This window comes from Prosopis cineraria, unplaced genomic scaffold (genome assembly GCF_029017545.1).
Source record: "Prosopis cineraria cultivar Desert tree isolate PC_DT_omini unplaced genomic scaffold, ASM2901754v1 PC5, whole genome shotgun sequence".
Lineage (NCBI taxonomy): Eukaryota > Viridiplantae > Streptophyta > Magnoliopsida > Fabales > Fabaceae > Prosopis > Prosopis cineraria.
The window spans coordinates 33064351-33089543 of record NW_026555336.1 but is presented as its reverse complement, the minus strand read 5'-3'; the positions used below and the strand labels follow the sequence as shown (position 1 = coordinate 33089543).

Below are 25193 nucleotides of genomic sequence, written 5' to 3'. Positions count from 1 at the left end.
CTTTTTGAATTTTTTTTAACTTTCTAAATAAAAAACATACTACAGTGTATATACATATATATTTGGCCGACAACATCTTGATACGAAGCCAACATGACTAATGCAAATTATTGAACTTCCATCAATGTCCATTTTTGGTCATATTCCTATTAACTAGGTAAATCGCAATGAAGATACATAATTCAACAAGAATATATATAATAATTTTCTTTGATTATGAAGAATAATAAGGGGCGTTTAGGGGGAAAATTAATATTCTCCCCTTCGAATTTCGAAGAAATTAACAACAAATATTATGTTCTGTTAATGAGAAGTCTGAGATTTTGTTTGGAAAGAGAAAAATAGGAAGGAAATAAAATAACAGAAAGACTTCTTTTTTTTTTTTTGCGCCTTATTTTCTCCTAATTTCTCCAGAGAGAGGAAAAACTAAATGAAAAATTTTGTTAGGGAAGGAGAATGTTTCCTTTTTCTCCTTTTCTCTCTCAGTTTTTTTTCCCCTTTCTTATTCTCCTCCAATTCCAAGCTAAATGCTTCATAATTATAGACGAGACCCAAAAAAAAAAAAAAAAGTTACTAGCAATGATGAGAAAAATCTGTATACAAGAAATAAATTCATTATTGACAACATAGAGTACCTCCAGTGTGACTATTAATGGAAAATATAAAAGAGAGAATTACACACAAATTTCATACAAAAAAATTAATTACTATAAAGTCTATTAACAACTAAATTAAGATCATTGGCAACACAAATCTTAATTCAGTTGTTAATGGATTTTGAAATAATTAATTTTTTTATGTGAAATTTTAATATAATTCTCCCAATCTAAAAAGCATATATATCTATTTCTTTATAATTAATTGACTCTATAGAAATAGAACAGCTACCAAGGAAATTTCCTTGGGATTTGGATGTATTTAGCTCAAGGAACACATGCAGAGCCACCCAAAATCCATAACAATGGCTTCAAAGAAGAGCTTATCATAGATCTCAAATGAAAATAACAAGGCATATTTAGCTCAGCTAAACATCAAAACAAACAAAATGAAGGTAGTATAGTCAAACGGAAAAGCTCCTAGTCTTCCCTTACTCAAGTCTCAATTATATACACAGTCATAACATGGTTAAACTAGTAAAAATTCCTAACACAAATTTTTCAATAGTCTTGTCCAAACTTTCAGTTCAGAAATCATGACCTCTCATCCGGAACATAAAAGTCAAATCTAACATCAACCGAACCTGAACTATCTCCGATATCCTTGTACTCGATGTTAGTTATTGTCCCATATTCGTCCAGATCCTGATATTCCGGCTTTACACGCCGAACAGGCACTGTCACAGAGTAAATAGTTCCAATATCAGTATCAGCAGAGACACTCAACTGCACTTTGTCCTGTGATTCTATTTCCACAAAGTCAGACAAAACCCGCACAATGTTGTCAACAATTTTGCGCTTTGCCTCATCGCTTACTTCACATCGATCAGAAAACAAAATCATCTTTAGACGCTGCTTGGCAATCCTAGCATTTGAACTTTTTCTAGACACTGCTGATGGGAAAACTATCTTCCAAGCCAAGCTCAGTCGTTCAAAGAAGCTCATATTAACAGCATCAAGGAGGAAATTCTCTGCTTCTTGGGTAGCAAATTTTGGTGACAGATTACGATCTCCACTGACTGCAGAAACTGGCTTCCATTGACCGCGGGTACCATGATGTCTAACTGCCATGCTGGGATATTTTGGTGTAAATTCAGAGATGCTGGATGCCCCATTCAAGGAACTAGAGAAGTCTACCTATAAGACAGAAAAGCTAAGAAATAAGGCAGGTGAAGACATTTCCACTCTGTAAATCTTGTTATGTTTTGACAATTACACGAGAAGGTTATAGTTTTCTTATATATCCTTCAATCTTATAACCAACGCAACACTTCAGCAACGGTGGCCACCTCTTTCCATTTGGGGAAAAGGCTAACAACTCATGCAAGTCAATTAGCCTTATCAGATTCCTTTATCACTTTCAACCCAAACTTTAAGAAGACAAACAAACATACACTCAATACATGCAACGCAAGATGTCACAAGGATCCCATCCCAGAGACATTGTTCAACACCTAGCACATCTTTCACAAACCTCCTCCATTTTTCCTCAAAATATTGATAGATATGCAAAACAAGGATTTTCGTGTATGCAGCCATAGATTTTCCTACAACATTAACAAGCACCAGCTGTGTACAACATCTAAAGGACAACTATTAATGCAACCTTGGTGAACAAACAACCTTATAGTTCATCTCATCCTTGTCCAATATACAAGAAAACAAAATTTTATCCCCGTCAAAGTAAACAGCTAGAATTCCTGCACGAAGATACTTGAACAAAAAAGTACAAGAATGCAAAACTTTATACAATTATTTTGTCAGAAGCCATCCTAAATATGGCATCTCTCATCCTTCGCTTTCTTTTTCCCCTCAAGTCTTATTGGACAAGTAACACCTCAATTGCAAGCGATATCTTTGATTTAACCAGGCCTGCCATCTACCATCAGCAGATAATTAAAAAAGAAAAGCCCATAAAAAACAAAATACACTTAAAAATAGAGAGATGTTTCAAGTGAAAGCAGTCAATTATCTGTGACTAAGACCCCAAATTTCAAAACCATATATATCTATAAGACTTCCTTGAAGAATCAATTACCCAATATAACTCTTTGCAAAGTCCGAAATCCCCAAATTCCCAAATTTGGAGACGGGGAAATGTAGTAGAAGAAAAAAGAAATTGGGGTTTCACCATCTCATTTAAACCTCTAACACATTCTCATTAAATTTCTTCATTAACTGAATCCTACAAGACATTATCAGAAATCAGATGGCTAAAACCGCAAAAACAACCGACTCTTCACCCCCGTGAGCCCGAGACGAGCAGAAATGGAGGAATAAATGAGAAAATGTTCATACCTTCGGGGATGACAAAGCACTTCGACGAGGGTAAGAGTGATGAAGATGAAGAGTTGCAGAGACTCTTAGATAGCCGGAAATCGCCATTGTTAGGTTTGCTAAATTTCTCCTTCTACTGGGAATTCCCTCGGTTCTCAGTCCTGCCTTCTCACTCTATCGATCTTGTCTGGTTCTTGTTGCAGCTCGTTTGTCGAACAAGTGAACAACAATGCAACGTACCACAGTCGAGAGAATTTCCTTTGCTACCACTGACGAGAGAGAAAATGAATTTTACCGTTTAACGTATATTTTCAAAACTTTATTTCACTTATCGTCATGAAAATTGAAACTATCTCTCCCATAACTTGAGTAAAGATATGGTAATTAATTTTTTAAATTTTATACCCTTAATTACAATGATTTATTAGAATTTTTAATTTCAATACAACATTTTATTATGATTATTAATATTAATAATTAATTATTAATTTTAGTGAAAGGTAAAATTGAAAAATCACACAATGTTTTACAAGTTTACTATTAAAAGGTTTTATTATGTTTGCATAGTTAAAAGTAAAATTTTAATTTTCAATGAAGTAAATTTTACATTGATAAGGCATTTCCAGGAGAACATTGTCCCCCTGCCTTGACCTAAGAAATCTTATCCAACTTTTTTAGCAAGATGCTTTCACAAAATTGTGAGTTTGCAGTTTGCACACTCCATTTTTTGAAAATTTTATTTCTTCATACTTCAATTAAATCCCTTTTCCCTTCCCAAAAAGACAAGGAGTTAATAGTTTATGTTGGATTAGTTAGAGTTATTAGTGTCAATTACTTAGTTATTGATGATCTTAAAATCTATATAAAAGGCATCATATTCCATTAGAAGTTAAAAAGATTATATACTGACTCAAAAAGAAGGTTAACATAGTCCCCATCTTATTGTTTCACCTCCATATCTAGGGTTGGTCTATAATCCCTCAAAAAAAGGGTATGTAGTTTTTTTTTTTTTGGTAAATCAGTAAGGAAGGATTTATCATCTTCATTATCATTTTTGTTAATTGATTAATGAAAGATTTTCATCATGGTCTTTCTCATTAATATTCTTCTCTTCTTAATTTTTCTAACAGCTTATGAATTTTTACTAATAAACTTTTTATCATATTTATTTAGTTTTTACATTTACTTAACCTTATTATGCATATTTAACATTAAAAACAATAATTACATAGCCTCACTACATATAGGATGATACAGAATATTGAAAATGATATGCTACAAGTTATTAATTCAAAAAAAATCTTCCTATAAGATTAATACTTGTGTATAAAAACTTTAGTCTCTGTATGGGCACTTTACTAATTTTCCTTACATCTTAGATGTTTTGAAAGATCATACCAATGTTTAAATATCTAAAACCTTTTAAAATATGTAAAAAAAATTAATAAAATATTGCATACAACCCAATAAAATGCATGACAAATATTTCGAAGGTAAAAAAACCGGAAGTTTATAAAGAATTGCACTATTCACACCTCAAAAAATACCTGCAAATTTTCTCTCCGCTTTTTATTGACATTACTTATGGCTTTAAGTATTCCTTTCTTACTTTTTTTTTTTTTTGGTTTTTGACCGAAGCTCCCTTGTTTTAATGAGACTTGAGTTTGCTTATTCATAAATTGCTTTGACTGAGCGCAGGTTTTGTAGTTTTATTTTTTCATAATTTCTCAAAAAAAAAAAATCTTTCAAAGAGAAATTAATAAACAACTACTCTCCTAGAACATGGGCGCCACAAGGCAGGGGTTTCTTCTGAAGCATCTTCATAAGAAGGCAAGAAAGTGAAGAAACCAACTGAATAACATGGCGGGGAAAAAAGTTGTACTATTCAAAGTCTTCAAATTTGACTTGCCTCATGTGAGCTTCTCAGCTCACATTCAATGAATCATCAGAACAGCAATTCAAAATATCCAGTATCAACATTTCTGGCAAAAGATTTTCTTAAAAAAACACGAGACTAAATCCTACTGTATATAATATAGCATTTTGCAATGACCTACATAACAATGGAGATAAGGATACTCAAAAGACCTATATGCTCAGAATTCTGATACTCTGAGAGCATCACGAGGCGCATCATAAACATCCTTTGGCCTTGACTTCTTAACACCAGCAGTGAACCAAACCTTATCAGATTTGTAGCCCTCAACCGCCACAGTTGTCACCTTAACCCACACGACGACCTTCGTTTTCATTCCCTCTATTCCAGTGAGCTTCCCCCTCGTGATGATCCCTTTGACTCGAGTCGCGTATCTTACCACAGAGGAGTCCTTGAAGGTGACCTCACATGCAGATGGCAAGTACACAACCAGCTTACCCTTGGTTTCGTCAAACTCGTAGCAGATTATGTTCTGGGGGAAAAGCCCCGCCGGCAAGCTGTAGTCCCGGAGGAGATCTGGCAAGCTTTTAAGTGGCTTGCCTGAGGGCATAGATATTGAAAGAGAAAGGCAGAAGAATAGGTGATATGATCAATAGCTGGTAAAGTAGTTTGTAAATTGGTCAAATTAACTAAAATAGACTAGATTGAGATTAATCATACAAACAGTTAGGCGCCTAAATGTATGAATACATAAATATAGAGGATCAAAATTGTTAACGAACCATGGAACATTTTCCTTGCAGAATATTTCTCAAAGTTTGCCCCTTCACTGGCATACTATTCCCACATAGTGTGATGGTCTACCAAATTGAATCGTCTACATTCATGTATTCACACGTGTGTATGATACAGAATAATGATGAGTATGGCCAACATTCCATGCATGCATCATGTCTATTTGAATGCCAGGTATAAATTTTTGGGGAATATAGAAAATCCGACTTGATCAGTTAGTCATAATGTGATGAATACGATAAATAAGATGTAAGGATTCCATTTTCAGGGCACACAAAATGGACGCTGCAGTCATGTTCCTGGTATACATCTAAAGTACCACATCTGCTTGTAAACGCAAATTTTTATATGCATGATCTCACATGAAAACACAATGTCTAAGCACATTTGCATACCTTTTAGCTTGTTGAAAATCCATTTTGCTTTCTCTTCAACAGTATTTGAGAAAGCCTGCAAAAAGATCACCGTTTTAGCAAAATTAAGGATTGAGGCAGTAGGAATGTAGGACCAAATTCTGCAATAGCTCAAACACTAACCACTAACAGCATTTTTGACTAAATTAAATGCTTTATATTCCAATATGCTAGCATATGCATACAGAAACTTAATCTGCTTCTATGCTAAGAAGACACAAGAAGTTTGTAAAAGTTATAGCTAATCAACAGAAAGAAATAAATATAGGTTGCCTATATGAATTCTGTGAAGCCGATGCCTGCCTAATTCTGTAAATGATTATAGCATAGTCCAAGCTCTTTTTTTTGAACATGGCATCCGCTTGATACATAAAAATATGAGAACAGGCCTTAAAATCATCCAAAGAAGCATGCAACTAATGACCAAGCACCCAGTCTACAAATGGCACGCGTCAGCTGTCTGTATCCAATAAGTATCAGTTTAAATAGTTATACAAAATGAAGGAAGGCACTATCCTGGACTGAGCAAGTCATACAAGGTCAATTATTTTTGACTCACCAAGCCTTAACACCATTTTCTAGAAGAAAAAAGGAATACTTTAGATGTAAGAAAAAATCCCCATATTGTTGGTCAATTGTTAGTAACAACAAAAATCATAGAGTGCCACAGTGGTGACAGGGTATCATGGGATAGTGATTCAACATGAAGAGGGAAGCGGTGTTAATGACATGTTGAATAGCTAGAGCACTGGCACATTAGGAGAGGGGTTGATTATGGCAGTGGGGAGTTAATTCATTTATTTTTATCCATTTATTTGTATATTTATGTTATCTTATTGAAAATAGGGTTGAAGGGTTTAAGCAGAAGAATAATTGTGGTTGAATTATAGTTGTATTGGAGATTCTCCATTTCGGATTATAGGAGTATTATGCGTTCAAGATTATTGCATTTACTGCTCTAGTAATATTCCTCGCTTTGTTAGTCTTATGGGTTAAGGTCCTTGCTCATATTATCTAGTAAAGAGTAGGCTTTCCCTTCTTTCCTTTTTCCAAGTTCAGATTCTGCCAGAAAATAAGACTGGAGAATAGATATGTAAGTCGGGGGAAAACCGTAAACCTGATGCCTTAATATTTTTTTATCAAAAACTAAGATCTAACCCACCTATATATTTCCTCAATCTAACGAAAAAAAAAAACCCCCATGAAGACTATCGTTGAAATCTGAATCTCCTTCGAACCCTAAGATTAGCATCAAAACCCAATAATTCAAGAGGAACAAGTGTGAAGACAATGGTCCAAACAGATGGAAGTATGCAATCATGTAAAGAGATGAGTTTCCATGATTGGGTTGCTGTGGGAAGTGAGAGAGAATAGGATAGCATATTCAAGTAAGCATTTGATTGGACCCATACTTGAGTAACAGATGGTCGGGGTTAAGTAGACAGAAGGAAGTCACACAGTGAATAAAATATTGTATCAGTGGAAAGAATCTGACACCTAAAGTTTTGAGTATCAATGCCAAGCGTATATTTTTACGTTGAGAGAGACCATATAAAGATCTCTCCAATAACACATTACTGTTTTCCTTCCTCTTCCATAGCTTTGATGTCTACGCTCATATATTTCCCCTTCCACCAATTCAGCCAACGAGTATAGAAGTGGGCTCAAAGGAAATTACATGTTCTAGAAAGCTTAACACTCTAAGGCCCAGAAAAATCTGAAGTTTTAAAAATAATCCTATTCCCGCATAACCCAAGAAATGATTTTTCAGAAACAAGAAAGAAATATACCATTGTTGCAATGTCATTCATGGAAAAATTTAGTACCATACGAAGCAATAATAATATGCAATAAATTCAATTTCACTTCAATTACCTCACCATATATCTACACCCCAAAACTTCCAAACACCACATCACTCAAATAAGTTCCCATAAATCGCTACTATCAATCCGATAGCGTTTAATCAAAAAAATGATAAGAAAAAGTAATCCATTTCATTCTTAGTTCAGATAAGTCGTTCAGATCTCTGAAGCCAGTACCGACTTATAATAACCACATAAGACTGACAGGAGCCAGATAACCCTCAATTGCGTGGCTCGCTCGGGATCATTCCATTAGAAAATGCAGACATTAAAAAGGGACAAGAAGCTATGAAGCTTAAAAAGCAGAAAATCAAAAGAAGCAAGCGAAACCCAGAAAAGATGTCACTCACATTGATGTCGTCAGTAATGTTAGAGAACTCCTCCTTGGCTTTCTTGGTAATCCATGAGTTTCCCAGACCCACCTTCAAGCTACTGACTCTTGTCAGAGCTTTCTCCATTTTCTTCTCCCTTGTTTCCTTACCTTTCTTAGGCCACAGACAGAAGGGAGCGTTAATGGTGGTTCTCCTCCTAAAGCTGCACCTTTGGCATCCAAGTTAAAGCTGGCAATGGAAAAAGGGACAAACACGCTGATGCGGACCGTAGAAACCTGCGTTTCACGTTTCTCCATAAAATGCAAATGTTTTTGTACTTTTGTGTTTACGATCCATGTCTTGTTAATCTTTGGCCCAAAAACTGATTTTTAAAAGGGTTAAAAAATATATCCATCCCTATTGGTTCTTGGGATGGGGAGAAAATTGGCGATGGGGGGAACATGAGAAAAAAGTAGGAAAAAAACTAATTTTTTTACTGTTTGAATAAGAAAGAATAAGTGAAAAGAAGAAAAAGTGAAAAAATAAAAAATAAAACATGAAACCCACCTTATTCTTTCTCCACAAATGGAAAGACTTTGAAAAAAAAATATTTATTCTCCATTCACCCTTCTATTCCTTTGCACATAGCATTTGCTTCATCATCTTCCACCCTTCATATTTTTCCTTAGGACCTCAGCATTCTAATTCACATTATAATTGCTACAATAATTTATTTGCTATACTATAATAAGTGACAATAATTATCATAAAAATAGTTTAACACTGATTCACATAATTTTTATAATTATAAAAATCTTTAGCTTAAAAATTAATGACCTCGCATTGTTCTATTTCAGTGCCATACATGTCTCCATCTTCTCTACAAACTGTTATTTTTATAAATGTGTGCCTTTCATATTTTTATGACATTATGTATATGTAAGTTATTTTTTATGTTCTGGCTCTATAAGCTTGCTGTGAAACTCACAACTATATGTAAAAGCAAAATACTCTCACCAACAAACCAACAGCCAAATTGAAATTTATTTATTTTTTATTATATTTAATTTTAAAAATATCCATTTTCTAATTTTGTAAATAAAAAATAACACATTTTTTGGAATTATTTGGTTTTAAAATATAATACCATGAAAGTAATTTCTACCAACTAATTTAATTTTAAATTATTTTGATAACGTTCATTTTTATATAATGTTTACTTTCAATATATTTTTATACATATAATTACATTAAACATATATATTTTGATATAAGAGTATTATAATCATTAGTTAGTTAGAAAATAATAGAAACTAATTAAAAATATATAGAAAAGAAAATTTTATTAGTTAGTTCTTTGTTGTAATTTTTGAAATTTTTTCTATTATTTTCTTATTAATTAACAATCAAAGATAATTTTTATTAATGACAAGGACTATACTGCATCATTTTTAAAAGTTAAAAAAATATTATACCAAAAAAGTTTAAAATCCAGACACCTCTTAGTCTTTTACCATTTTTAAAAATTATTGAATCATCAATTTTAATTTATTGGCCCTAAAATGGCATAATAATTTTGATTGAAAAAGGATTTAGACCTCCTCAATTAAGCCTTGATTATGGAATATTTAGTTTTTTATGAAAAATTAAGGAATATTTATTAAATTATGATTTAATAGTGTTGAAGTGAAGAAATATGTTTATTATTTTAAAAAAATATTGCAACTTCCTTTCACCACAATTAGATCATAATCTAATGATTAATATATTTTTTTAACTAAGGTTGGATTGAAAGAGCCTCAATTAAGCGATCCAAATTCGAAAACTTGAGTATTAATGACAGTCTGTGAGTTTTGGCCCCAAAAAAAAAAAAGCACGGGAGTAATTGATCCAATCAAGAAGAACATTAATTTTCAATTTTTTTTTCTTGGATTTCTTTTAAGTATATTCTTCATTCGATTTTATAGTGGATTTTTCAACAACAAAAAAATCAAATTGTTGCAATTCTTAGAGTTCAAATATTTACTATGACTATGATTAAACTTAGAGTTGAAATATTTCCTGTGGCAATAATATTTAACCATTATCATTTGCAATATCCTAATTGTCAACAGGGATCTAATTGCCGTTAAAATTTATTGAAAAAATTAATTCAGAATGAGGGGATCCTATAGAGAATGAGTGAGGCGAGGAAATGAAAGTGAAAGTACGAAACCCCAGAGGACTTAAATTTTATTTTATGATGTTTGCCTTTTTATTTTAGGTAATGGACTTTGAGTAATGTTTGCCTTGATCATGTCTTGTATCGTGCTTGTGTAAATGTTTATTAAAGAAGGAAAACTTTAACAAGAGTGAAGACAAAGGAAATACACTCACCCACACATACATACTTACATATGATGCGATCTCAAAAGAAAGCTTGATAATGAAGCTAGTTTAAGATGTCAAACTTAAAAAGATGCTACTGCACATGGTAGGGCCAGGAAAAGCTGTATTCTAAGTATTTTCCAGCTCAAAAGAATGATAAGGATAGCATCTTTATTCAACAGAAATATAATTGCGTGCTGTAATATGCATTGCAAGGTTCTCTGCAACTATTTTGCACGTTCATCTACACTTCCTGTATTGTATTGTTTGGTGTGCTTGCTTGATCTGGCATTCTATCTCATTGCCTCAATCATAGCAACTATTCATCAGACGAGACAGGAATTGATATAGGTTGCATGTGTTTGAGTGCCAAGTTCATTCATTCTACAGCTTATATATGAATGGTATGTCAACTTGGGGCAAAGTTTTTTGAATACTCCCCAAGAAAATTTATTCACTGTTATATTTGATGATACAACTTGTTGCAAATTTTACAAACACACGAAAATCAAGTATTATTATCTATGACTGAGGTACTCCACAGATTTAAAAAGTAAAGCTGTATTCATCCAAGCAACAATTAATCTGCATGCCTAGTGTGTTTAGTCATCAAGTCGCCTTAACAAGTATTCCACCTCTACTTCCTTTGTCAGAGGCATTATCCAATCTCCATAAAGATTGGCAACCAGACTGGGCTTCATTTTATACACAGGATCTGATCCTTCACTATTTTCAGTGACTCTTATTGTCTCCCCATACCTTCTTGCCTTCCATTCTACCCTCTCCTTCACTTGTGCTTCCACTTTTTCAAAAGTCAACATCTCCATCAGTCGTTTCCTGTCCTGCAACACCAATATTAACCAGCAATGAGAAGTTAGAAAAATCAAGCAACACGTCTACATGTGGAAACATAAGGCTAAAATCATGCACAAGATTACTTTCGCTTCAATGGCAGCCGCATATTCCCTTGGAGATTCTTGGAATTTTGCCTCAGCAACAAATTTCCCATAATGGATTCTCTTCGAGAGAGCCTGAGCATCACGAGAAAGGGGGAAAGTTCAAACTAACTACTTGATATCATAATTATCATTGCCGGTGCGTAAGACAGGATCACATACTCTTTAGAGCAGCGGGTCATTAATTTGTTTTGCATAGGATAAATAAATTTTATTAGCAGACTCTTCGAAAACAGGATATTCAGGAAACTTCCTACATCGAAAAACTATTCACTCTCAAGAAAAATTCATCATACAACTGAAGCTCAATCAGCTACCTGCAGACAAAGAGTATCACAAACAGTTGATGATCCCCAGTTACCATCACCTCCTTCTTTTGCCAATCTTGGGAGGAGGTCTATAAAATACACGTTCCAGATCTTATCGTTTATATTGATTGAAGCAGCACTGTGATGCAGAACCTAGTTATAAAGCAAGAGGAAGATGGAAGCTAGATTAGTCAAACTTCACAAAGCAATACGCTTTCAGAAGTAAATTAAGAAGATATATGAAAGCACAATTGTCAACGAAAAGCTAAAATACAAATAACGGGTAATTAATCAAATAAAATACATTAAATTGGCGAGAACGTATGATTCTAAGACATCATCAATCAGCACTATAATTCACTCACATGGTAAAGGTATCAAAATGTTCCTCTATCCATCTTAATTAATACATATGACCTTCGAGTGAAAGCACTGATAGTATATATATATATATACAATATTTTTAAAACCTGTAGTAATGCCCAAATTATTTCATGCAAAATCTTATTTCATACACCAGATGTCAGGTTCAAAATAAAAAAAATTATTTCATACAAAATCTTATTCTACTTTAGTTAGTAAAAGAACTTATATCTCATCATCAAATAAAAAAATAGTTGAAAGCCAAACCTCGGGGTACCGCATGGGCGGAAGCTTTGGCACTGGCAAGTAACCAGGAAAGAAAGGATTCTCATCCGGGCTCTTATATCGTCCAACCTGAAACCCGAGGGAAGACAATAAGATTTTTTTTTTTTGGTAATATTTCAACTGATTAAGAAATATAGTAACCTTGGCATGTAGCTTTTCAGTTTCTTGGACCATGTATGTAACCAAAGAGCCTTGAAAGCCATCCTGGAAGAATGCTCCATTGTCGTAAGCACCTCCATTGTAAGAATACTGAGCTCTCTCCAAAAGGTTGAATATTATGCTATCCTCCAGCCTAATCAGAACCTGTCTTATGTCATCTAAGGTGAAGTTTTTCCTCTCATCTCTCCTGTACCTGTAGAGAATGAAGACCATATAAAATTGGTTCACAAGTTGGCAATCAATTGCGATCTATTTATAAAAGTTTACTTTTGGTGAGAATTTGTTAGCTTAACCATCTATAAATTTTCCTCCCTTATGCTTTAAGTTTAATTCTATATATAGACATCAGGATGACAGCAAATACTCTTGATATCTAGGCAAGCATGCTTTCAGGTCGACAGAAAAGAGCATAACACAAATTATTAATTTATGTGTTATACATCAATCGAATAGAAGATAATAATAAAAATAGTCACACACGCATGCAGACACACATACAATTCTTGATGTAGCTGCTAGTATATACTCCTTACAGCCTAGCTAGAAAGAGAGTAGATAATTTTCTAGATCTCAGAGGCAATGTCAGTGAAAAATATTTTTCTTAATCTTTTTTTTTTTTTTGATACAACTGAAAGCCAAAAAATAAACAATAAAAGATCCACCAATGGATCAACTATATAATTGCGTCATTCTGAAGCAACTCCTGTGCATCATTGCCTTTATTTACAAAGGAATATAATTGTGATTTTAAGAAATCATTGTCTTATATCAGTACATGACAACATAGATGATAAATAAGCCAACCAATCACCCACCTTCATATATTTTGAAGTGGATCCAGGTATATTTTATTTTTTAACCGATCCAAAATAGAATGTGAAATTAAATTTGTGAAAACTATTGTAATATAGGCTTCATTGTCATGCAAACATAAAAATTAGGTACTGCCTACTTCTAAGCAGAACTCGATAGGGTGATTCAAAAGAACCAGTATATTTCACCCCACCGGAATCTATGAAGTTCCTTTTAATGGCTCTTCACCTGCAAACAATACTGATGTCGATCGTATTTCTCCTTGACCAACTTTAAAAGAGCCTATGAGATTCTTGATCTCCAGAAACTCTTTGACATGGTGAAAGAATAAGTTCAATATATATATATATATATATAACTAAGTCACACGTAACGTTTGAATTTCTTTCAAGATTTCAGAGTTCCATGAAATTCGTATTAGAATTCGGCCGTATCACCGTAAATTTCTAGAATCCATCCTAACGCACAAGAACGCGCGGATCGACAATGAACAAAGACAGGCAAGTAATGAAGTACATGACGTCTGGGGGATGAGCAGTAGCCTGAAGAGGGCGACAAGCCTTTCCTGCCATATTTGATTCCGTAAACTTGTGTCTCTGGAAAAGAACGGTAGGCTGCAAGAAGGTTGTGAAGAATTTGCAGCCATCGCTGTGACTCCTGTGAGCTGAGGAGTTAGGCGCAGGAAGAACTGTGAGAAATTGAAGTGTCTGCATATTGCTTTCAGTTTCAGAAGCGAGGGAAAAGTCGATTCAAAATGGATGTGACTGTCACGGCTCCAAATTTGATCCTGTATTTATAGAGATAGCCTCATAATTGATAGCCCCCAGAACCACGCCATTCTTCTTCTTTTTTTCCTTTTCTTTCCTTTTCTTTTCTTCTTTCTTTTTTTGTTTTTTGCCAACACACCGTTCTTGATTTTTTGCATGCGCTTAACTAATTATTTACATTCCATTACATGAATCCCGAAGATTCGGATGTGTTTTCATCATTTGTAAAATAAAAATTATTTTATTTCTCAGCCAAAAATGTGCTCAATAGATAAAAAGAAATTATTTTTTACGAAAAGTTGTTATCTTGGCCGAAGACAAAATTTTGGTATAAACATAGATGCTTCTTACTAAAATAACTAAATAGTCAGTCTTCAAATATTACTAATAAAGCAAACAATGTGAGAAGTGACTTCGCAGCATTTTAATATAAAATAAAATATTGGTATTTTTTTTTTTTAGAGAAGTGACACTTGCATATTTACATAAAAACAAAACCATTATAGTATTTAAAAAAATTAAAATAACATTTTTAAATTATTAAAATTATTATTCATACTTTAATTATAAAAGCACACTAATGGGTAAACTACTTTGGTCATGGTTACAATCACATGCAACACGTGACCTGTTTGGAAACCAAAAAATGATGGGTAAAGATAACGATAATTTGCAAAAACATTTTTAGTTAAAACAACTTTCGGTTATGCTCGTAACTATAATTAGATTAACTCAACGGTCCGGGTTTGTTACAAGTTTGCATAACCACTATTTTTTTCACTTGAGAACTCATTGAAACTGGCCAAAACAATAACACGTTCTTGAATAATTAGTTATTAATATAATGCAAAATTATTCCAGCTGATGATGGAGCTACCCATGCGTGTCCATGAAAGCTCTGGCCTTATCATATGCCTCCGTCAAGTACTTCCTGAATCTGGTCGCATTCAGCTTCACATTCTGTTCTTTCAAATATATCCTTTTCTTGCTCCATTGTCCCTCGTGATAATCCTCTGGTTTCTTCACCACCAAGCTCTCACTCCCATACTTCTCTGATAAGCTGCTTTCACTTGCCTCTACCTTGTACTCCACGTACTCCAACCCTAAAACCCTATTTGGTTTCTCGTAGTAGGTTCTAGAAGCCCACTCTGTTCCTATAGGAACCACCTGCATCAGAACTGACCCTCGTCTTGGAAACAACAAATGAGTCAACCCAGCACCGTGAACCCCTAACAGTACATGGCTCGCATGAACCAGCTTGTAATCACCCGCCATATATTTGTCCCTTGATGCTTCCAACACTCTCACGTTAAACCCCACTTTTTCGCTCGCCTTGACGATCTCTTCCTGGTTCAATATCACACGGCTCACATTCCCTCGATCTCCTACACACCAACGTTAGGATCGGCGTAGAATCGTCTACGATCTGTGCAGGAAGAGGACTATTCTCTACGGAGCCGGGTCGGACTCGGACGTATGTATTCTTCAGAGAGGCACGGAAGTCGACTAGGTTTTTCGGGTCGGATAGTTGGGTCGGGTAGACCATGATGGGCCCATGCTTCAGTAAACCGACTACTGCCGATGGAAAGCAGTGTGTGGTGGTCGAATTTGTGTTGATGATCGGGTGTGTGGTAAAACTGGAGACTAACTCGGCGTACTTGCGAAACTACCACGTGGCGCCATCTATGATGACAAGGACCACGTCATGATTAGGGAAGAGGAATGGACTGTGATGAAGAGGGGGATGAAGTTCACGTTGAATTCATGGAAGAAATTTCCGGTGTAGCCACCCGCACTGAATACGAGGACTGGGCTTTTGTGTGTAACGGTGCATGTGGATTTTGGTGGAGCGGAGATGAGCATGACCGGTTTGATCGGGGACTAGTTGACTTGTCGTGCTTGGGAGGGTAAGGATGGATTTTCACTGGGAAATGGGTTGGGCCCAGTTATGGGGGCCCAAAGTGAAGATGGTTGATTGGGTCGGGTCCAAAAGTGATGGGCCGTTCACGGTGCAGAAGTCGTCGTGAGATCGGTCGCATGTGATAGAAGTTGAACTACTGCTAATATCCGACTGCGAGAGCGACGCACGCGCCTCAGCTTCGCTTTCCATATGCTCACGTCTGCGCAATAATAAGGTGAAAATTGCTTGTTAATTAATTGTGATTTCCTATCTAATATGTATCTAATAATAATAATAATATAATGACGTGTTAGAGCTAATTATATGGTTAAGTTTTTTTCTTTTTTCTGGCCAACTAATTATATGGTTAAGTGTTCTCGCCTTTATATAGTTTTTTTGGGGCGCATCATTATATAGCCATTTAAATTAAATTATTTTAAAATGAATCCAGATGTAAAACCAATAAAAGTTTTAGTCTATATTTATTTTCTTATACTAGATTTCAAAATCGAAGAAATATTTTTTAGGTGGCATTTGGATAAACACGTTTAGATTTTAAGTTTATAAATTTTAAGTTTCACATTTAAAACTTATCTATTTAAAATTCTTTGTATGATTAGTATAAAAAATCCAGCGATTATATATCATTTAATTTCCTAAAAAAATTTTAATTATCTATTTAATTCATAAACTTTGACTCATTACAACTTAACTTTTGTGATTAATTGAATTAAGAAATTATAAGGACTATATTGTAAAAAATTATAAAAACTAAATTGTTTTGAGTTAAGAAAATTTAAGGATTAAATTGATAATTAAAAAAATTCAATAACCAAAAAGTATAACTTTCCAAAAATCTACATCAATAAGAATGAGTTGTCCTACTTATATTACTTGTATATATGTTTGGGTTGTATAGAAAGATGGCTAAGATTTAAAGTAATTAGAGTAAATTAAGTATTTAAATTCCAATGAAATTATTAATAAAAAATTACTTGGATTTGGATTCTCAAATCCATAAAATTTTATGCATTGAAATTAATGCAGGAGCGAACCGAGGCTTCCCAGATTTTTTAAAATTATTTTACTATATTAATGAGATATTTCTTTCAAAGGAGAAAATTACTATTTTGACTCTTCATTTTTCAATTTTAACTTTTATTTTTAATTTCTTTACTGTGCATTCTTTACTTCCTACACTTGTTTTTGTTTCCCTTCTCACTTAATAAAACAAAATTTTTCTTAAACATCGATCGTTCTTCTTTACTCCCTCTAGTCCTATTTATAAAATAGAGAAAAAAAAATTTTAGTCCTATTTATAAGTGACATAATTAAATTTTTATCACAAATTTTTTTATCTTTCATTAAATTTTAGAGAGAGAAAATATGTTATTGAAATAAGTACATTTAATAAAGATAAAGTTGAGAATTTATTAAATTTTAAGATAGAATTAATAAGTTTTAAAATTTTTTTAATACTAATAAAAAATATTGAAAGTGAATTATAAAAAAGATCGGAAGAGTACTCTCTTTACTTCTATAGGTAATAGTAGATTAAAATATGAACAAGTTATTAAATTTTTTTAAATTTTTATCATCAATCATTTTTCCAAATCATGGATGCCTAAATTTTTTTATAGGATAAGATTTAGATACTTAGCATTATGTACTTAATATATTTTTATCTAATTAATTGAAAACAAGTAAATTTAAATATGTTAAAAATATTAATAATAAGAGTTTATTATGGAATAAATAATCTATAAAAAAATGTGCATATCTTGATTTAATTGAAGACAAAGAAAGTATATAAGCTTTTCTTTTTTATAATTCTTTCCAAAACTTTTTTCCCTGTATTTTTAGCAATATTTATTTTTGAAAATTTTCAAAGTCAATATTCATAATCATCAAAATGATATTTTTCCTTTTGATATTTTAAGTTTTATAAATGATTTGTTATCTTAAAATTTTTATCAATTCTATTATAAAATTATTTTTAATTAATAAAAAAAATTAAAATAATGTATTCTAGATATACTATAAAATTTGCCTCCCCTCCCTTACTACTCTAGCTCCACCTTGAATAAATATAGATTTGGTTCGCATCCAAATTCATCAAATCCCCACTAATCCAAATATAAATAGCATGTGTTATTATTGAAAGACCAAATTGTATATAATTCAATTTTTAAGATTCAAGTTGATAGATATATAATATAAATTAAAAACGATCCTTTCGGTGGCTTTTAAAATTTTATAATCCTCTAATTTGTTTGAATAATTTTATATCATAAATTGGTCTCTTAAATTTATCACCGAATTCTGCCATATCTTAGCATAAAAATCATTTACTCATAAGCAAGTTATCATTAAAAAGAAGTAAATAGAAACCATATAAACACGAAACCCCTTTTGGACGGAATAAAAGTGAATGGAGGAGAATGAATGAAATAATGCAGGCGTTATATAGAATTAATAATTACCATAGAGGAGAGTAATCTGGAAGAAGAAGATGAAGAGGAAGAGCGTGAAGCATATAGCTGACGAGCTTGACCATGTTGATGATGTCTTCGCTGCCACCATGGATGCAACTGATCAATTAACTGTAATGTAACTCATCAAACTTATTGGTTCTATGAAATATTCCATCTTCTTCTTCTTCTTCTTCACAATCCAACTTGCTGCTTCAAACCTGCAACGCACGCAAGAGTACATGTAAACTATATTAGGATGAAAAAGAAAATCACTAATTGCAGTATAGTTACATGCTTCGATCAAAACTAGAGTTTAAATGGTTTTTAACGTGAAACCAAACTCATTATTGTCCATATCAATATCGTAAGTTGGCATGGGTTAAAAAGAAAATTAGGGCAGAATACTTTATCATCAGAAAGCCCAGAAATTGTAAATATTCTGTAATGATGTTCTAAAAGTTTCAGACCTTTATTTCCTTTACCTGCATATAGGGCAGGGTAGAGATATGGAATAGCAGTAAAGCTTTGAAGAAGAGCATTAAGAACTGGTGCAGAGAGCTCAAGTTATAGACAAAGGAGTTATACACACACACACACACACACACACACACACACAGAGAGTTTGTGATGATTTGAATGTGAGACAAGAGAGAAAGGTTGTGGAGGTGATAGTTAAATAATAGGTATAATGACAGATAAGATGGAGGAACGAAATACAGGTAAGAGATCAGTCTTGCAAAACTTGCTTAGCATAAATTGATTATCTTAACTAATATTAAGCCTTTACCTTCTCTTTTTAATTAGCACTAGGGCTCTACAAAAAACAGGACAGCATTGAACTTCACCCTAACTCAAAATCTAGTCTCTTTCATAAAAAGGACTAAATTAGGCAATCCGTAGTCTGGTCTTATCCAGTGATAACCCAAAAATTAATAGGATCAGACTTGGTCTATGGAACTGGAAGACTGGTCCTGTTAGTCTACTATTCACTTAGCTTTTTTTTCTTTTTTCTCTATGAGAGGCAATAATTCATTTCAACCTAATAAACTCAATTAAGATAATAAAAACACTTATAATAATGGTGGTGGTGGTGGTGGTAGTGGTGGTAATAATAATAAATCTATAATAATTTCTAATAATAAAAAAATATTTTTGTTGTAGTCTAAATAATTTAAATTTATAACTTTAACAAAAACAGTGCTCAATAAACTTCAACAATACTATATTATAACAACAATTTAGAAACAAATTTAATAAATCTTCATACAATTATTTCCTTAGCATCAATTACACTGGAAATATTTCTTAAAAATAAATTAATTATAATTATAATAAATAAATCAATAGGACTGGACTGGACCAAGTGGTTCAGATGCTTAGTCTCTTGTCCAATCCAACCCAAAGAAATAGCTTGATCTTTTCAGTCTTTTTGGTCCTGATGGACCAATGTTTATACGGACTGAACAAGACAAGAATCATCTTAGGTTGGATTGGGTCAAACAGAATTGGAGGACTTTTACATAGCCCTAATTCACACCACATATGTATATAGAATTAGCTTCTCTCCTTTGTGATGTCCCTTTGCTGCACTGGAGAAAATCTGGACGATTCAGATTTAATGTATAATTTTTATTTTTATTGTATATTCATGAAAATAAAAAATTTATAAAAATATTAAAAAAATTTAATATTAAATCTACATTGTCCAAAGTATATTTGGGTAATAAGCTTATAAAAATTTTTAATATTAAATTTGAATAATTTATATTGAATTTGAACAATCTAGATTGGTGAGAAGATTAATTTATTAAAATGTTTATACATTTTATAAATTTTTATTTTAATGACTATAAAATAAAAATAAAAACAAATACTCCCTCCGTCCCACATTATAAAACACTTTTAGATAAAATCTCACATATTAATAAACCTCATTAAATATACTTAATAATCTTATCTTTTTAAAATAAAAATATAAACTTTTAAAAATACCCATCATTTAATACATTGAAAAGAGATAAGATGAAAATTAATTATAGAGAAAGAAATGATAATATTAAAATTGATGTATTTAATGAAACCTTAATCTATCCAAAACATTTTATATTTTAAAATAAAAATTTTTTTATAAAAATGTTCTCTAATTTGAGACGAAAGCAATGCATTAAATCTAGACTATTTAAATTAAATCTAAGCAATTCAATTTTTTTTTTCAATATAGTGAAATTGCAAAGGAGGGACATCTCGAAGGAGAGAAGCCGAGCCTACATAGGAGTGCGTAGGCTCCTAACTAATGACAAAATTATATTTTGCAATAGCCACACACAACCACACAACATTTGTAATTCACAAAAAACGGCTTCTAATTAATTGAGTCAAAACTCTAGTCAGTTTTTTGACTTGATGCTCCATACACACAGAGAGACTTTTGGTTACTATAACTTTCCCAATGAATTAATAATTACCATGTGATTATGTGAATGAATTAATGTGCAACGGCTCATATCGGACATTGTGGGTTAGAGAGGGTGCCACAAGTTAATTTAAAAAAAATGAATAACTTCAAAAATGCCCATAAACTTTAAAATTTTTTAAAAATGCCGCATAACTACAAATAGTAATTAAAGTCAAAGTAATGACTAATACTGACGAGAGAAAAAAATTGCTTTCCTTTTAAAACTTTTAAGGCAAATAAACTCCAAATAAAAATTCAAAATACTGATGCTCCTGAAAAAAAAAAGTCTTAAAAAAAATATATCATTTAACCTTCAGTCAAACTTTAATTTAACGATTAATATTTTTTATATTTAATGGTGGGGCAAAAACACTTTTTTAAAAAAGTCAAGGCGAAAATGTTTTAAAAAAAAAAGTTTAAAGTGCCAAGCGTCACGGGAGAAAAAAGTTCTAAGGCAAATTTGTCATTTAATCTAAATTAATTTGAGATGGAGTTATACATAAACCATACTCCCTTCATTTTTATTTGTAAGAGAAATTATCATTTTTTACTTATTTTTTTATGTAAGCAAAACTCTTTATTTCAATAAGCATTTATTATGCATTTTCAAAATTACCTCCTATAATTTACATTAATAAAAAATAATTAATATATGCTTATATTGATTAACATAGGACATTTTAGTCTAATTTTTTATTTTTAAATATAATTATAATAATTAATTAAATTTCTTAAACTGTATTATGATATAGTTTTTTTTTTTATATATAAAAAGAAAGAGAGTATAGCATATTACATCTTCTTCCTTTTAATAATTATTTTAATTAGTTGTTTCAACTTTCAAGTTCTGTGCAGACTGCTCAAGCCTTTTTCTCTTTTTACCTTAAACTGCTCAAACCTTGATAACGAGCGAGCTTGATTAAAGATTTTAGGTGGGCTATAAAGTTGTCGAGCGTTTAATTATTGATCATGTTGCGCAGAGTAGATAAAAAAATGAATCGAAAAATTATGAAGGTGATGAGGCTCATGATTAAAGATGGGCCAGAATCATTATGGGCCCAAAAGTACATTCCAGAAATTCGTGAAAAAGGAGCATCTTGGCCCACAGCCAGGGACAGAGCATGAGGTCACTCGTCAGAGGAGAATAAATTCCTACGTTCAAGAATTTATACCGTATTTATTGCCAATGCACAGCTTCTACGAGAAACATAATTAGTCAATTTATTATTTTTAAAAAACAACAGTGACTCGATTCTCCATGACAGCATGTCGAGATTTATAGGCATGAAAAAATGCCTCATAAATAATGTAATGGGGTTGGGTTTCAAGTTTGGTACTCCTTGCGTCATAATTTATAACGTATTTTTAAATAAAATCATACCTATTAAAATAATACCTTATTTGTAAAAAATATTAAAAATAAAGAATATAATAGAAAATATAGTATTAAAAGGTATCATTAACAAAATTTTAATTTTATCAAAATATTTTATATTTTAAAATGTTAAATTTTTTTAAAAATATTTTATAAATTAAAACGGAAGATATTACTTACCTAGCTTATACTAATGTTACAAAAGAAAGAATGGCGATGGAGAAGAGAATGAACTTACCAGCGTTGGTTTTAGTGGAATCAGCTTTAGCCAATCACTCAATTATGAAATCTCAAATTTGAGTTTGTATAAATATAAAAAATGTCTTAGGGAATCAGCTATGTAATCAAATAATCATATAAAAAAGTGAAAAAGAGAATGGCGGAAGGGTAAAAAAAGGGGAGAAGAAGGGGTAGTGTGGGAAGGGGAGCAAATGGGATTCGAAGCCTAGGATTGGGTAAGGGAATCTGCATGGGGATTCGCGTTAGAGAGAGATTGTTGAGAGTCAGTTGTCGTAACTCAGACGCACACTCTTCACGCTTGTGGCGTACACTTGTACGGCCACATCCTTTCATTCTCCTCCCATTTTACGGGTTGGGTTTGCGTGCTCATTACATAACGAGTATAATGAAATTTAAATTTAAATTTAAAAAAGTATTACATATTTTTATTAAAATAAAAATATATAAAAATTATAAAATAAATTTAATAAATTTTTTATTTTTAATAAAATATAAATTTAATTTAGAGGGTTTAATAAAAATATATATAAATTATAAAATAAATTTAATAAATTTTTTATTTTAATATAATATAGATTTAATTTAGAGGGTTCAATGTAATATTAAAATTTTTATAATTATTATAAATTAACTATTCAAATATACTACGTACAATTTAAATTTAATTTGGTGTTAATCTAACTTGTATAGACTATATCTGACGAGCCAATATATATCAATTATAAAAATTTTAATATCAAATTAAACTCTTTAAATTAAATCTAAATCATATTAAAAATAAAAAAGTTATTAAAATTATTTTATAATTTTTATATATTATTATTTTAATAAATATAATATATAATAATATTTTAAATTTAGACTATTTAAATTAAATTTAGGTGGTTTAAATTTGATCGCGGTGATGAACATTCGAACCCATTCCCCGTTTTAACCCCTCTCCTTCGCCCACGTCATCTTCTTCCCCTACCGTTCTTTGTTCTGCCCGCTCCCCCTTAACTGCCTTTTTAAAAGCACAATTATTAAGCAATTAATGTCGTATGCTTGATGCACCTCTACGGAGTTGATGAGGCAGAGGGTTTAGAGGTGATTTTGTTCGGGCATTTCAAATCTCTATGCTATTATGACTAAGGCTTTGGCTCTTGAAAAAAAAAAAAAAAGCAATGATGTTAGCCGTGAATTTAGGGTATGATAAAATTATTTTTAAAGGTGATTATTTAAATTTGATAAACTATTTGAATGGCCAACGGCTTGAATTTTGTGAATGGGCTTGTAGGGTTGTGATTCCAGTGTTGGGTTTTTCTGTTTCTTTCCCTCATCCTAAAGTTAATGAGACAGCTGAAGTTTGATGAGATATTCTGTTTGGATGGACAAATATACCATCACTTTCTTTTTCTCGTATTCAAGCTGAGGATATCATGGAGGCTTCTTCCACTCTTGACTGTCCCCCAAGGAAATACTTCCTTCGTTTATATGTATAAAAAAAATATATATCACATAATTTAAAAAAATTATTAAATCTAATAATTATGTTTAAAAATAAAAAATAAATTAAAATGATTTATGTCAATCAACATAATCATATATTAATTATTTTTTGTCAATAAAAAACATAAGAGACCAAATCAATAAAACTAAAATTTGAGAAACTAAATCAATAATTAATATAAATTTGAGAGATTGAAAGTTTCATTATTTACAAAACTATTTTATGAAAAATAAAATAGTTTTTATAAATAATGGAAATGATAATGATTTTCCTTTATATTTTGTTCCATTGCTTCAATAAAAAAGAGATACAATGTATATAGGCAAAATCTCACAACTCAAAAGTTTCAATCACATTAATGCTTATGAAATAACAAATCATGTGAGTCACATGGGAAGATGAATCACATGAATGTCGTATGTTACAACTTTTGATAAACGTGAGTGTGAAATAAAATAATAACACGAGAGAAGCAAACATTCATATGTTATGACATGGGAGGTGGACGTCGACATAAAACTTACTATTTATATTCACAATAGTGTATGTATTTATTGTATTATTAGTAAATTGAGTACTAACTTTAAAAATATAGGATTTCATTTTGGTATCAATAAGAGAGCGAGATTCTCACTACCTCGATATTTTGAAGCATTGATCACTTCATCGTGATGATATTTAATACTTAATTGTAACAATTATTACATTGATGTAAAATATAAAATTTAGAATAATACTCCCTCCATTTTTATTTATAAGAGAAACTAATATTTTTATCTTATTTTTTTATATAAGCTAAATTATATTTTTTAATGACCATTTATTGCAAACTTTTTAAATTACCTCTCATTATTTTATCATTCATAGTCATAAGAACCATTTAATAAAGGCTTTATTAACACAATTAATAAAAGGATATTGTAGTCTAATTTTTTATTTTCATATACAATTAATATAGTTAATTAATTTTTTTATATTGTGTGATGCAGTTTTTTTTTTCCTACAAAATAGAGAGAGCAAGTCTTAAGCGATAAAATGATTTCCAACTT

The 25193-nt window shown here is 31.7% G+C and overlaps 3 protein-coding genes and 1 pseudogene across 3 annotated transcripts; all 4 read right to left on the bottom strand.

Moving 5' to 3' along the window:
• Positions 1 to 962: 962 nt before the first annotated feature.
• LOC129311667 (cell division topological specificity factor homolog, chloroplastic) lies at positions 963 to 3219 on the bottom strand. Its single transcript, XM_054954063.1, has 2 exons — positions 2955 to 3219; positions 963 to 1793 (listed from the first exon to the last, which is right to left on the bottom strand). The coding sequence occupies exons 1-2, from the start codon at positions 3039 to 3041 to the stop codon at positions 1191 to 1193; spliced, it is 690 nt and encodes a 229-aa protein (XP_054810038.1). The 5' UTR covers positions 3042 to 3219; the 3' UTR covers positions 963 to 1190.
• Positions 3220 to 4794: 1575 nt separating this feature from the next.
• Positions 4795 to 8519, bottom strand: LOC129310979 (uncharacterized protein At5g01610). The gene is made up of 3 exons (XM_054952884.1): positions 8233 to 8519; positions 6000 to 6054; positions 4795 to 5409 (listed from the first exon to the last, which is right to left on the bottom strand). The coding sequence occupies exons 1-3, from the start codon at positions 8338 to 8340 to the stop codon at positions 5030 to 5032; spliced, it is 543 nt and encodes a 180-aa protein (XP_054808859.1). The 5' UTR covers positions 8341 to 8519; the 3' UTR covers positions 4795 to 5029.
• Positions 8520 to 10911: 2392 nt separating this feature from the next.
• On the bottom strand, positions 10912 to 14193 carry LOC129312018 (chorismate mutase 1, chloroplastic). Its single transcript, XM_054954561.1, has 6 exons — positions 13961 to 14193; positions 12614 to 12824; positions 12455 to 12541; positions 11834 to 11977; positions 11499 to 11591; positions 10912 to 11402 (listed from the first exon to the last, which is right to left on the bottom strand). The coding sequence occupies exons 1-6, from the start codon at positions 14155 to 14157 to the stop codon at positions 11163 to 11165; spliced, it is 972 nt and encodes a 323-aa protein (XP_054810536.1). The 5' UTR covers positions 14158 to 14193; the 3' UTR covers positions 10912 to 11162.
• An 891-nt stretch (positions 14194 to 15084) lies between these two features.
• LOC129310843 (xylan glycosyltransferase MUCI21-like) lies at positions 15085 to 16321 on the bottom strand (annotated as a pseudogene).
• Between the last annotated feature and the right edge of the window lie 8872 nt (positions 16322 to 25193).

Coding starts and splice junctions, on each gene's coding strand:
- LOC129311667 (XM_054954063.1), bottom strand. CDS start 3,041: ATGGCGATTTCCGGCTATCTAAGAGTCTCTGCAACTCTTCATCTTCAT. Junction 1,794..2,954: donor GTGCTTTGTCATCCCCGAAG/GTATGAACATTT, acceptor TCTGTCTTATAG/GTAGACTTCTCTAGTTCCTT.
- LOC129310979 (XM_054952884.1), bottom strand. CDS start 8,340: ATGGAGAAAGCTCTGACAAGAGTCAGTAGCTTGAAGGTGGGTCTGGGA. Junction 6,055..8,232: donor ACATTACTGACGACATCAAT/GTGAGTGACATC, acceptor ATCTTTTTGCAG/GCTTTCTCAAATACTGTTGA. Junction 5,410..5,999: donor GATTTTCAACAAGCTAAAAG/GTATGCAAATGT, acceptor CTATGCCCTCAG/GCAAGCCACTTAAAAGCTTG.
- LOC129312018 (XM_054954561.1), bottom strand. CDS start 14,157: ATGCAGACACTTCAATTTCTCACAGTTCTTCCTGCGCCTAACTCCTCA. Junction 12,825..13,960: donor GCTCATCCCCCAGACGTCAT/GTACTTCATTAC, acceptor CATTCTCTACAG/GTACAGGAGAGATGAGAGGA. Junction 12,542..12,613: donor CTGAAAAGCTACATGCCAAG/GTTACTATATTT, acceptor CTCGGGTTTCAG/GTTGGACGATATAAGAGCCC.